The sequence below is a fragment of the Protopterus annectens genome, chromosome 6.part0 (assembly GCF_019279795.1).
Source record: "Protopterus annectens isolate FY-2018-M chromosome 6.part0, PAN1.0, whole genome shotgun sequence".
NCBI lineage: Eukaryota > Metazoa > Chordata > Ceratodontiformes > Protopteridae > Protopterus > Protopterus annectens.
The window spans coordinates 1,094,462,878-1,094,476,778 of NC_056737.1; the positions used below are offsets into that span (position 1 = coordinate 1,094,462,878).

The 13,901-nt window shown below is 41.2% G+C and overlaps 1 protein-coding gene across 1 annotated transcript in view; it reads left to right on the forward strand.

Annotated features, from left to right (window-relative positions):
• DGLUCY (D-glutamate cyclase) overlaps positions 1–13,901 on the forward strand; it is a 1,244,793-nt gene that overhangs the window by 538,509 nt on the left and 692,383 nt on the right. The window contains exon 5 of the mRNA XM_044074708.1: positions 13,693–13,843. Within this exon, the coding sequence (XP_043930643.1) occupies positions 13,693–13,843 (151 nt within the window). The remainder of the gene's footprint in view (positions 1–13,692; positions 13,844–13,901) is intronic.

Genomic DNA, 13,901 nt, shown 5'->3' on the forward strand with positions numbered 1-13,901 from the left:
AGTAACATTTCATAATAGTTGTCTGTAATGACGCAGAGTGAATAATAGTCTGTTTAATCACTCCAGCAAAGTTTAACACCCCAGCGTACATCCTTAAATATTGAGCTTGTGAATAAGTATAACTCTACCCACTTCTTATCCGTACATATCATTTAAGTAAAATAATAAATGATAGTGGGTGATCAGTTCTTGTCCAATATCCATTTCCACCCATTTCAACAGCTAGTGTGTGTGGGGCAAAGATCTGGACAGAGAACATGTTGGTAATATGTGCTGAACTGCATGTCTTAAATGTTTATTACACATCACATGTCTCAGATGTGTGAATACGTCAGCCTTAGCATCAGAAATAGCAATAGATGGTTTTCTGTAATGCCCCCCCTAAGGAACACACCTTTAATACTTCTATTGAGAGAACATGGAGACCCCTGAGACATTAGAAGATTTGCAGGAACAAATAAACTGTATCTGAAACTGAAGCTTAGTTGTAGTTGGCTGTAGGGTTTACATTAATTACCTAAAGGAAAATAACTGTGGAAGACAAATTAGCAAAATAATTAATTTGCTGCCAATTTAAGGTAAATAAATTTTGATTTCTACTCTGTCATTTATGTCATTTTTATTTTCTTTTACTCATATATATATATATATATATATATATATATATATATATATATATATATATTTACATTGTGAGCTAGTCTTTGCACTGTCAGTGACATGGATATATTCAGAGATATATGGTGATATGGTTCAAGCTTGCGAAGTTTTCTTTTCTTATAAATAACATTGATGATTTTTTGGATAATGCTAAAGGTCACAGAGTTTTTGTGAGGTGTACATTATTTTTCTTAGTGATGCCATGGTATCCCAGACAGGCATCCTAGGTGGCAATAGCATAAATTCAGCTATAGTTCCTTTCACTGACTGTCCCAAATCCACCTCCAGGCCTTCTAGCTTTCTTTTTTTCTTTTCAGTTTTTTCTTATACAGTCTTCATTCGCTGTCCCCTCTCATCCTTCCCTTTGGTACCGCACTGTGACTAGTCTGTATTTTCTTTAGTTTAATATCAGGGAGCAGCTCTGCAGGGCTGTGGCTGTTTGCATTGCCCGTGTAGGACAGAAGTATGTATCATACTTTATGACTTTTCATTCTTTGAGTGTGGTGTTGTATTTATAGCATACATTTGGAATGCCATTTCAGCAAGATCATCTGCCAGTAATTTCACTTCTTGGTAAATTTTTAGATTTTCTTTGATCTGTTTCTCCTGCTCATTAAATATACCTGTATATTACATACTGATACCTGGACTTTATTTCATAATGATTGTTATATTGTCAGTCAGTCACTAGGGGTGGTATTCAGAGAGATCCATAATTCTGCAGTACAGCAATAGATATTGTGAATTATGTAGCACAACTTGCAGTAACTCGGTGCTGTTTAGGAATGCATGAGAATGCTGTCATGATAGGTACAGAGCCAGTGGACACAGAATTAGAGTTGCACTAATGACAGCAACTGTGGTACTACACAGACTGTACCATTCTGAAGATAAAGCTTCATGGTGGCTAATTTTCCAACGCTATGATCATTTTCTTGTGCAGCAAAGCATCCTAAAGTTGCAACATGTACATGCTTGCAGCCCAGACAAGCACATCAGTACATGGATAATGCCTTTCCTTATATAAATGGAGAGGAAAAGGGAGGTAGTGAAAAACAAAATGGGGGAGAGCAGGCAGATAGACATACAGGAGTACAATGTGAAGGATAGAAGGTGGGGGAGGGAGGATGTAAGTTTTAGTGGGGGGACAGGTACCCATTTATTTGTGAGTTTAGGAGAATGTACTGGGTGGAAGGAAGGAAGGTAAAGGAAATGTGGCAGGGGTAGACAGACAAATATATAACACTGTTAAAGACTGACAAGGGAGGTAGTGACACATAATAAGGGCAAGAATGGAGTGATAAAGTGTGGATAATTGCTGAAAGGGAGGATTAGATGACAAACAGAGAATGGGGAGACACACACACACACACACACACACACACACACACACACACACACACACACACACACACACACACACACACACACACACACACACACGGAAAGTGAGCACAGTGATAGGGAGAAGTATGGATGGCCTGCCAGCCAAGAAAAAAGTAGAATCCTCCTTTATGCCCATTATATCTGTGGTTGATATCAGAGTGGGTGCTGCCTCTGATGGCCTGGTAATTGGGGCTGGCTGGATGCGTGACTCAACCTGCCACACAAGATTCTCCATGATTCAAATATGGGCATCAATTTGGCCTGCAGCAGCTGCCGCACTTTCTGCTGAGTGACCCTGTAAAGTTCCTTCAGACCAGTCTTAGAAGACAAGCCTTTGCAGTATCCCACTTTAGAGGTAGCCATGGAGATCACCAGGAAGCACTCCTGGTCATCTTCTGCAGGGTGACCTTCATTAGGCCTGAGCACTATTGGGAACCCAGTAGTAGATCAGTGGCTGTTACCGAACACAGTAGCTATTGCCTAGCTACTGCCTGTACAGCAACTGATTTTGCAGAAAAATATGATGAATGGAGAAAGACAAAACAATGATAAAGCAGAAACTTAAAGAAAAATGAGAGAAACAAATACAGAACTTTTGTCAGATGTGGTACACTTTATTGAAGTATTACAGATCTGCTAACAGTACATGGCATGTAACCACCATTTAGAAGACCTGGCTTGTCTCCTGTAATGGTTCACCATATTAGCCTCGATCTGTAGGACTGCTGCAGAACAGAAAATCATACATTAGTCAGCTGAGCATATCCCTAACAAGTGAAGGCAAAGACAGCTGCATGTCCTAGGCCAAGGGTACCACTGGAAAGCAAAACTGCTTAGAGTAAAAAGGTATATCTCGGTCTATCTGTCTCCCCCACTCTCTGCCCATAAACATCTTCCCACTGACAGAGAAAGTCTGTGTGGCACCTGTGTAGGTCACTCAACTTGTACCTGCATTGCTTATGACTGCTGGTGATGCCAATGGCTTCACTTATTGACCTAACAAGCTGCTTCCAGGCAGCTACTTGATATAGTAGGCGCTTATAATCACCCCGCAGGTGCTCACTGTAATCTGTTTGGAGCAGGCAGAGAAAGAACTTGCAATCCCTACTGCATAATGTAGGAGCCCTGCTAAATTAATTGCCTGAAGAGACCATGGTTATCCTACTGGTCCAAATTAGGAGAAAAGTGAAAGTCCAGTACACATGGCCACATGCACTGGACATCACATGATGTGCATCAAGAAGCATGGCAGATCAGTGGACATTGGCAGGAGCAAAATGGCAATGACCAGTAGTTTGACTAGGTTTCATAGTCATGAGGTGCTGTTGGACATTAGCATGACCACCTCTCACAGTAGCAAGATGCTACTGTGCAGTATCAGCCCACCAGTCATAGTAACAGGACAGTACTGTGCAGTGCATGCCCACCCATTAGTGTAGCACATTGCTTCTGTGCAGTATCAGCCCACACTTCATAGTAACAGGACAGTACTGTGCAGTGCATGCCCACCCATTAGTGTAGCACAGTGCTACTGTGCAGTATCAGCCCACCCTTCATAGTAACAAGACAGTACTGTGCAGTGCATTCCCACCCATTAGTGTAGCACAATGCTACTGTGCAATATCAGCCCACTCTTCATAGTAACAGGACAGTACTGTGCAGTGCATGCCCACTCATTAGTGTAGCACAATGCTACTGTACAGTATCAGCCCACACCTCATAGTAACAAGACAGTACTGTGCAATGTATGCCCACCCATTAGTGTAGCACAATGCTACTGTGCAGTATCAGCCCACCTCTCTTAGTAACAGGACAGTACTGTGCAGTGCATGCCCACCCATTAGTATAGCACAATGCTACTGTGCAGTATCAACCCACCCTTCATAGTAACAGGACAGTACTGTGCAGTGCATGCCCACCTATTAGTGTAGCACAATGCTACTGTGCAGTATCAGCCCACCCTTGATAGTAACAGGACACTACTGTGAAGAGCATGCCCACCCATTAGTGTAGCACAATGCTACTGTGCAGTATCAGCCCACATCTCATAGTAACAGGACAGTACTGTGCAGTGCATGACCGCCCATTAGTGTTGCACAGTGCTACTGTGCAGTATGAAGCTCACCCTTCATAGTAACAGGATAGTACTGTGCAGTGCATGCCCACTATCAGCCCACCCTTCATAGTAACAGGACGGTACTATGCAGTGCATGCCCACCCATTAGTGTAGCACAGTGCTACTGTGCAGTATCAGCCCACACCTCATACTAACAGGACAGTACTGTGTAGTGCATGCCCAACCATTAGTGTAGCACAACGCTGCTGTGCAGTATCTGCCCACACCTCATAGTAACAGGACAGTACTGTGCAGTGCATGCCTACCCATTAGTGTAGCACAATGCTACTGTGCAGTATCAGCCCACCCTTTATAGTAACATGACAGTACTGTGCAGTGCATGCCCACCCATTAGTGTAGCACAATGCTACTGTGACGTTTCAGCCCACACTTCATAGTAACAGGACAGCACTGTGCAGTGCATACCCACCCATTAGTGTAGCACAATTGCTAATGTGCTGTAGCATGATGTCCCCATAGAAGCCACAGAATACTGTGCAGTAGTTCTACCCCCTTATACTGGCAAATTGTCACTGTGCAGTAGTATGCCTATCTCATAGCAGTGTGATGCTACTGCACAGAAGTGTGCCCACCCCCATAGCAGTGTGATGCTACTGTGCAGTAGTGTGCCCCCCCCCCATAATGGTGAGATGCTACTCTGCAGTAGCGTGCCCACACCTCATAGTTACAGGACAATACTGTGCTAAATTCATACCCACTGTTTAGAGAAGCATAATGCTATCGTGCTATAGCTTGTTCACTGTCATAGAATGCTGTGCATTAGCACTGCCTCCCCTTATATTAGCAACTTGTCACTGTGCAGTAGCATGCCCAACTGTTGTATTAGCATTATGCAATAAAAAGTAGCTTGGCCAGCTATTACAGTGGTTGTGCTTTTGCACTCAGTATGTGTGACCTAACTGTCTGGGAATAAGCAGAGGCATACTATGAAATAAATATCACTTTGTGTCATATCCATGATTCAGAAATATTTATGTTAACTTACAGTATAAGCTATGGTCACCATTGTTTTGGAGACCACTTTACAGTAAGCAATTTAGAAATTGCTGTGTAGTAGATTGCAGAAACTATATGATCATATAGGCATACTGACTGCAGACAAGATTACTAATAGAAGTCCATAGGACTGCAGTGGTCATATAAAGTTACATACACACAGCAGGAACAGTTATTGTATGGGGTAGAGTGTGCCACAACACTTGGCATGACAGGAGACTGACATATTGGGGGAGAAGAATGGTACAAAACAACAGAATCCAAAAATTGAGCGTCAGGCTCATCATCAGAAAGTATGAAGGTAACCAGTTGTGTTTTGCATAATTTAGTGCTGGTACCTCTTTTATTTGACTTTTACTTTTCTGACCTCCTCGAGAATCATGACCTCAGGCTAATCAAGTGTGCAGATGACGGCAAACTGAGAGTTAATATTAAATCCCCCTCTGATGTCCAAACTCTCCACCAAGAGCTTACACTTGTAACCACTTGTAATAACAATGGGCTTAAATTAAATCCTGAAAAGGGCAACATTGTCACATTTGACAGACAAATCCTTGATCATTATGTAACAACAGTAGTTAAAAAAATACTTCTGCTTAGCACAGCTAATTGCCAAAGGAAAATCTTCCAGATCTAAAGAGGTCATTGTCTCATTATGTTCATCACTAATTAAATCATTAATTGAATAAGACACCCCCTTTGGGATGTAGTTCCCTGGACATATTTAATAAGAAAGAATCTAGAGGTTCCTAACTAAGATAATGGCTTAAAAACCCTAACACTAACAGAAAAGATTAGAATCACTGTCCTTTTATACAGTTTCATATAGATTCACCAGAGGAGATCTGTGTCTTGCCTTCCATGCCATTATGGATGCAGTGATCCTGGATCTCTTGTATCTACATAAGTCAAACAGTCTCACAAATACCAGTAAACTAGGAGATACAAGGCTCATGTGGTGTTCATCCTAAATTCAGTAGTGGTGCCTTCACTCTTCAGAGAACCAAACAAAGCCCCTATTTGTAGATAGCAGCAGGATAAGTTTAATATACAATATCCAAGACAAAGTCAGAACATAAGGTTAAACACTTTCATCCCTGGCAAAAGTTGGGACTTCATCAGAACCTTTGAATCAAAATAAACTGTTTAAATAGTAAAAAAGGCATCATATAACAATAATTGATTTAGATTAATAAAATCCTTAAAGGGGTACACCACATCATTCGTCAATAAAAACAATAACAAGTACATACTTTATGACATAACGTGAAAAGTGACACTTCTTGAAGTAAAAACACACCTTAACATAAATTAACACATCTTGAAATAAAATGTGAAAGATATTAAAAATACAATAAATTATTATGTGAAACTTAGATATCTAAAAATTATATTTTCTTAGCTCTCAACTTTACAACAGGGAGTAAGGAAACATGTTAATTTAAACCAGGTGAATTTAAAGCATTTAATTTTAATTGTGAAATTAGTTCTGTCATTTCTAGTACAGTTTCCTAGTCTCCTCCCCTTTCATTTATTGGGAGATAGGAAATTATATGGTCCTGATGAATTCCCAACTTTTGCCAGGGACGAAAGCACTTAACCTTTTGTTTTGACTTCATCTTGGTTGTTGCATATTAAACTTATCCTGCTGCTATCTACGAATGGGGGGGTTTGTTTGATTCTCTGAAGAGTCAGGGCACTTCTACTGTATTTAGGGTGAACACCATGAGCCTTGTATCTCTGGTTTATTGTTTTTTTCATGGCTGCTTGGACACGTTCCTCCTTTTAGTCTCACAAATACCCAAACCAAGGATATAAATCTTCATCAGAAGATTAATAAAACACACGGAAGGCAAAGGTTCATTACTCAGCACCTTCCCACTTCTACAGTAGACTTCCCCTGCATGTCAAGCAGTGTGATCCACTACCTTTTATAGGTTCATCGATTAGTACTTAGCTAACTGCACTTTTGGGCCATTTTAAGCCTAGCCAGTTGCCCCATGTGAGACTCAAACCCTGCACCTTGTGTCTGTCCGGTAAACACCTTAACCACTATGCCAACTTCCCACCCAGATGGGACCTGTACGCTTGTGTGGATTTTCATAAATTCATCCTGGACTTGACTGGCTTAGTACTCCTCAAGAGGGGAGGTACAGTCTAAGGATGGGTATCAGCAAGTCGTAATGGTTGCAAGACTTAGATGTATTGAAATTTTTCTATAGACTCTGTGACAGTCATGGAGCTAGGCACACATTTGACATACCTTGCATTTAATGATTACTGGCCTATCTTTGTAAGCCAATGCAGGGTACACATGCATCTCTTGCACAGATGGCACAGAGCGCTGCTGCCTCTATTGTGTGCAGACATAGCACTGGGATAGATGTGTTGGTGGTCATCACTGCCATGACTGCTGTACATTCCCTGACCTGGATGTCATCTGTGACCTCAATCCGAAGATTTGCAGGTCTGTGATCTAGGTACAGACAGATGTCACTCAACCCATGTCAGTAATAATGTTCTATGTTACATAAATGATGAGCATGTGATAGCCTGCACAGTGACGTGACATAAAAGAACCATTAGCAGACACATCAGCTAAGGGGAATGGTGAACCATTTGACAATGGATGGTACATCCATGACAGTTCTGACCATTGCCTGCCATGGCTATACCAGTGGCCAGATGAGTGGGGTACAGTCATATGCCTGAGCTTTACTGCTGTTTCATACTGTCCCAAGAACTGCATTGCTGATCATTTGTTTATGACTACCTCCAACTCAAGGCATGAACAATCTCATAACTATGGGCAATGCTCTTCCAGCTCTGCTGTGAATACTCCACGCAGGGCTAGCTGCTCCATGTCATGCAGTTCATTGCCATCCATATTCCCAGTTTGTGTACACACTACAGTGCCATTCATGACAATGGACACTGATCGCCTACTACCTTACCACATGAAGATGACACAACAGGGTTCACAGCTGTACTGTCAAAGTGCTATACATTCTAGTGAACATGATGCCTCCCGTCCCAGTTATGCAGGGCAACATAGAAAACCAGTCTATCACCCCCCCCCCGGAAGCTCCGCTCCATTCCTGGAGAATGTGATCCCTGACTCCCTTCAAGTCTCCTAGCCATATACCTGGCTAGCATATCCAGCACGTGTAACTCTTCTGTATGTTTTAGTGTTTCTGTTTGTTGTCACTGTGCCCCACTCTACCCTTACAGTCAGAGACTTGGATATGGTAGTGTCTGCACAGTAGGGCTGGTCAGTGCATGGTTTAGTACAGCCTCAGTTTATTATTGCATATGTCAGTTGTATTCTACGATATGTCTTTCATGCTCCATAGTTGTGAACTATATCTAGGCTCTTTGCCACTGCTACCATGTATTGTGCCTTCTTCAACTTGCATGGGATACCACTGCTGTTGGTGCCTGTGATTCATCACCTGGCTCCTCTCCCACTGCTGATTGTGGTCTGTCTGGCAGTCTGATGGTGTTCCTATGCTGTAGCTGTTTACATAACATCATGTTGGCTGGGATGGAGCAGACCACAATTTCCTTGTTGCAGATCTTCATGGTTTCATTGGTTTTATTTTTCCTTCTAACTACTTTCTACTCTAATTGTTATGGATGATCTCTTATGCATATTTTGCATGTATATTTATTAAGTACATTAGTATGTGTATGTTTCTGTACTGTTAATTTTTGTACTATGTGGAGCTTTTCTCCTCAGGCCTGTGCTAAAGTGGACAACTTACCCAGTCAGACTATCCCGGTAAACAAATGTAAAATAAATAAATAAAATAAAAATAATGACATACTGCAGTACACCAAAAGATGGGACCAAACAATGAAAACAGACCTACAGCAACAAACGTAGTGATGTTCTGTGTCGGTAAGAGCGTGGTGTTATATGCCATCTCTCCCGTGCTCTGAGGAATGTGGATCAGGGTCATAAGCCACAGCTCCAAGGCATTTTCTACATCATCTGCAACATGTAACACTGGGTACCATAATAAATGGCCTGTGGCCTACATTCATGGGAGAAGTTTGTCACGGACATTCTTAGTAGCAATTTGTCATAGGCAGTATTTATATGTGTGTTTGTGTGTGTGTGTGTGTGTGTGTGTGTGTGTGTGTGTGTGTGTGTGTGTGTGTGTGTGTGTGCATGTGCATATCATTTAAATATTCACATTAAAGTCATCCTGCATAAACTGTTGGCATAAGTTCCTTGTATATCAGATGTGGAGATCGTGAAAACTGCCTATATGGAGCACAGGTACATTGTATACAATACCTTATGCACTGCACACATTGCATATAATACCCTGTGCACTGCACACACTGCATATAATACCCTGTGCACTGACACACTTTATATAATACTCTGTGCACAGACACATTGTATGTAATACTCTGTGCAGAGAAACACTGCATACAGTACCCTGTGCACACACACACACATTTCTTATAATACCCTGTACATGGACACAATGTATACAATACCCTGTGCACAGACACATTGTATATAATACCCTGTGAGTAGACACACTGCATAGAATACCCTCTGCACAGAAACACTGTATATAATACCCTGTGCAATTACACACTCTGCATATAATGCCCTGTGCACAGGCACACGTTGCATATAATACCCTGTGCACAGACAGTGTATCTAATACCATGTGCACTGCACACATTGCATATAATACCCTGTGCACTGCACACATTGCATATAATACCCTGTTCAAAGACAGATCACATATAATACTCTGTGCACAGACACACTGTATATAATACCCTGAGCACAGACACATTGTATAGAACAATCTGTGCACAGACACATTGTATATAATACCCTGTGCACAGACACATTGTATATAATACCTTGTGCACAGACACATTGTATATAATACCTTGTGCACAGACACACTGCATACAGTACCCTGTGCACAGACACGCTGTATATAACACCGTGTGCACTTACTCTGCATACAATGCCCTGTGCACTGGCACATGTTGCATATAATACCCTGTGCACAGACAGAGTGTATCTAATACCATGTGCATTGCACATATTGCATATAATACCCTGTGCACTGCACACATTGCATATAATACCCTGTGCACAGAGTGTATCTAATACCATGTGCACTGCACACATTGCATATAATACCCTGTGCACTGCACACATTGCATATAATACCCTGTGTACAGAGTGTATCTAATACCATGTGCACTGCACACATTGCATATAATACCCTGTGCACAGCACACATTACATATAATACCCTGTTCACAGACGGATCGCATATAATACCCTGTGCACTGATGCACTGTGTACAATACCCTATACACAGGCACACATTGCATATAATATTATGTTCATAGACAGATTTTGTATAATACCCTGTGCACAGATACAGTGTATATAATACCCTGCACACAGGCACACTGCATATAAATACTCTGTGCACAGATGCACTGCATACAATACCCTGTGCACAAACACATTATATATAATACCCTGTGCATAGACACACTGCATAGAATACCCTGTGCACAGACACACTATATATAATACCCTGTGCACTTACACATTCTGCATATAATGCCTTGTGCACAGGCACACGCTGCATATAATACCCTGTGCAGAGACAGTGTATCTAATACCATGTGCACTGCATACATTGCATATAATACCCTGTGCACTGCACACATTGCATATAATACCCTGTTCACAGTCAGATCGCATATAATACCCTGTGCACAGACACACTCTATATAATACCGTGTGCACAGACACATTGTATATAATACCTTGTGCACAGGCACACTGCATACAATACCCTGTGCACAGACACACTGTATATAATACCCTGTGTGTATACACACTGCATAGAATACCTTGTGCACAGACACATTGTATATAACACCCTGTGCACTTACACAGTCTGTATACAATGCCCTGTGCACAGACACACGTTGCATATAATACCCTGTGCACAGACAGAGTGTATCTAATACCATGTGCATTGCACACATTGCATATAATACCCTGTGCACTGCACACATTGCATATAATACCCTGTGCACAGAGTGTATCTAATACCATGTGCACTGCACACATTGCATATAATACCCTGTGCACAGACAGAGTGTGTCTAATACCATGTGCACTGCACATATTGCATATAATACCCTGTGAACTGCACACATTGCATATAATACCCTGTTCACAGACAGAGTGTATCTAATACCATGTGTACTGCACACATTGCATATAATACCCTGTGCACTGCACACATTGCATATAATACCCTGTTCACAGACGGATCGCATATAATACCCTGCGCACTGATGCACTGTGTACAATACCCTATACACAGGCACTCTGTGCACAGACACATTGTATATAATACCCTGTGCGTATACACACTGCATAGAATACCCTGTGCACAGACACGCTGTATATAACACCCTGTGCATTTACACACTCTGCATACAATGCCCTGTGCACAGGCACACATTGCATATAATACCCTGTGCACAGAGTATATCTAATACCATGTGCACTGCACACATTGCATATAATACCCTGTGCACTGCACACATTGCATATAATACCGTGTGCACAGAGTGTATCTAATACCATGTGCACTGCACACATTGCATATAATACCCTGTGCACTGCACACATTGCATATAATACCCTGTTTACAGACAGAGTGTGTCTAATACCATGTGCATTGCACACATTGCATATAATACCCTGTGCACTGCACACATTGCATATAATACCCTGTTTACAGACAGATCGCATGTAATACCCTGTGCACTGATGCACTCTGTACAATACCCTATACACAGGCACACATTGCATATAATATCCTGTTCATAGACAGATTGTATATAATACCCTGTGCACAGATACAGTGTATATAATACCCTGCACACAGGCACACTGCATATAAATACCCTGTGCACAGATGCACTGCACATGACACTCGCTTCTCTGTTTCACATAACAGATTGTGCTAATTATTTATGAGCACCACACATTCCCTTTTATTTGTTGGATAGGTTTACTTTCATTTACTGTTACTATTAAGTGCAAAGAAAAACATTATGTCAGCTGGAATTCTAGGATTCTGGACTGTAAGGCCTTTGGAAGCACTGTAATATAGTCGCTGTGTGATTATATAGTTTGACACCTGTGTTTTGAACATCATCAGTTGCATTTTGCATGGCAAGTGCTACTGGTTCTGCCTTGAAGAAAATGACCTATCTAATGAGTTGGAAACAATGGAGTCAACTAAATGAATAAACAATTAACTGAATAAAAAAATGATATTTATTACAGTGCTAACTTGGATGGGCTGTGCTTGGAAGTGTTGGTTAGCATTTGCTTTAATAAGTAAGCACCTGAGACCATTTTTTCATGCAGGTGTGGACTTGTCATCAGATAACTGATATCAAAGCCATAGAAACGGAAATATGTAAATACTTCTAACCATTTCTGTAGTTTACTGGTAGTAATGTTCTCTGCCAGGAAAGGGCTGCCTCCATCCTTGCATCCCCCACTATAAACTAATGGAGAAAAACAAACAATTAAGAAATAAAAAGAGGGAGTAGAACTTTGTATTCCTACCACAGTTAAACCAAAAATAAAGAAATCGGCAGTAACAGGTATTCTTTTATTACCTTACAAAATAATGTAGGTGCCCTATTGAAATGTTGGCACTCAAAGAGTGCTCTTCTTCTTCTTAAAACTTCTTTCTGTGGGGGTTGGGGGACAAGCCTTCCACATATATACCAACTCTCATTTAGCAAGTACTGCCAATCTCTGATCTGGTGACACCCCCCCCCCCCCCCCCCCACAGGTGTAAGTTATCGAGGCAAAAAAAAAAATCTGCTGTTCTAGTCTGGTGCTGCAAGTTAGATCCATTCCTCACCTTCACCCTCAATTCTATGTCATAGATAAAATAAAAAAGGTCTACTTCGATTCTCTGGTTCTCCAAGCCAGATCCATTTTAAACTCCATTATAAAAGGGGATAAAAAGATTCTTTCTTGTTCCTGTAGCAAGTCACTTGCTACAGCTTATCACGCACGATGCACTAAAGTTCAGAAACGCTTGTACTGGACAGATTGGCATCTCCTGACCATTCCTCCTTATGCTTTGCACTGTGGGGTGTTTGCCTAGTCAGACTTTTGTTTTCACCTCTTCTAAGATATAAATGCTAAGAGTATAAACGTATGCACAGAACTGGTACTGTGGCCCTGTAAAAGCGTGATGGAATTAAGTGTAAAAGAACGCTTGTGCTTTTCCACTAAATCTTTGTTGTTATGTCTTTTTCTATCTTTTTTCTTGTTACATGTATACTGGACACTAAGTTACAAATAAGCATCTTAATTTATCAGAGTATTTTGCAAACATTACTGTCTTTATATGTCTTTTATGATAATTCTGAAAATGTGTGCTTTTTTTTCCCTATCTTTGTATCAGACCCAAGTACCATGTTTCCCATCTGGCAATTTTAAGTGCAATTTAGTGGTAACTATGAGGCCTATCCCAGAAGATAAACTGAATGCTGTTTCACAAGTCACACACCGACTGCAAGATGCCCATGGAGCACCGATCCATATAGGTGATCCAGGTGAGTAAGGCTGGATTGGAAAAAAATCTGTTAAAAGTTACATCAGCTGTACTGTATC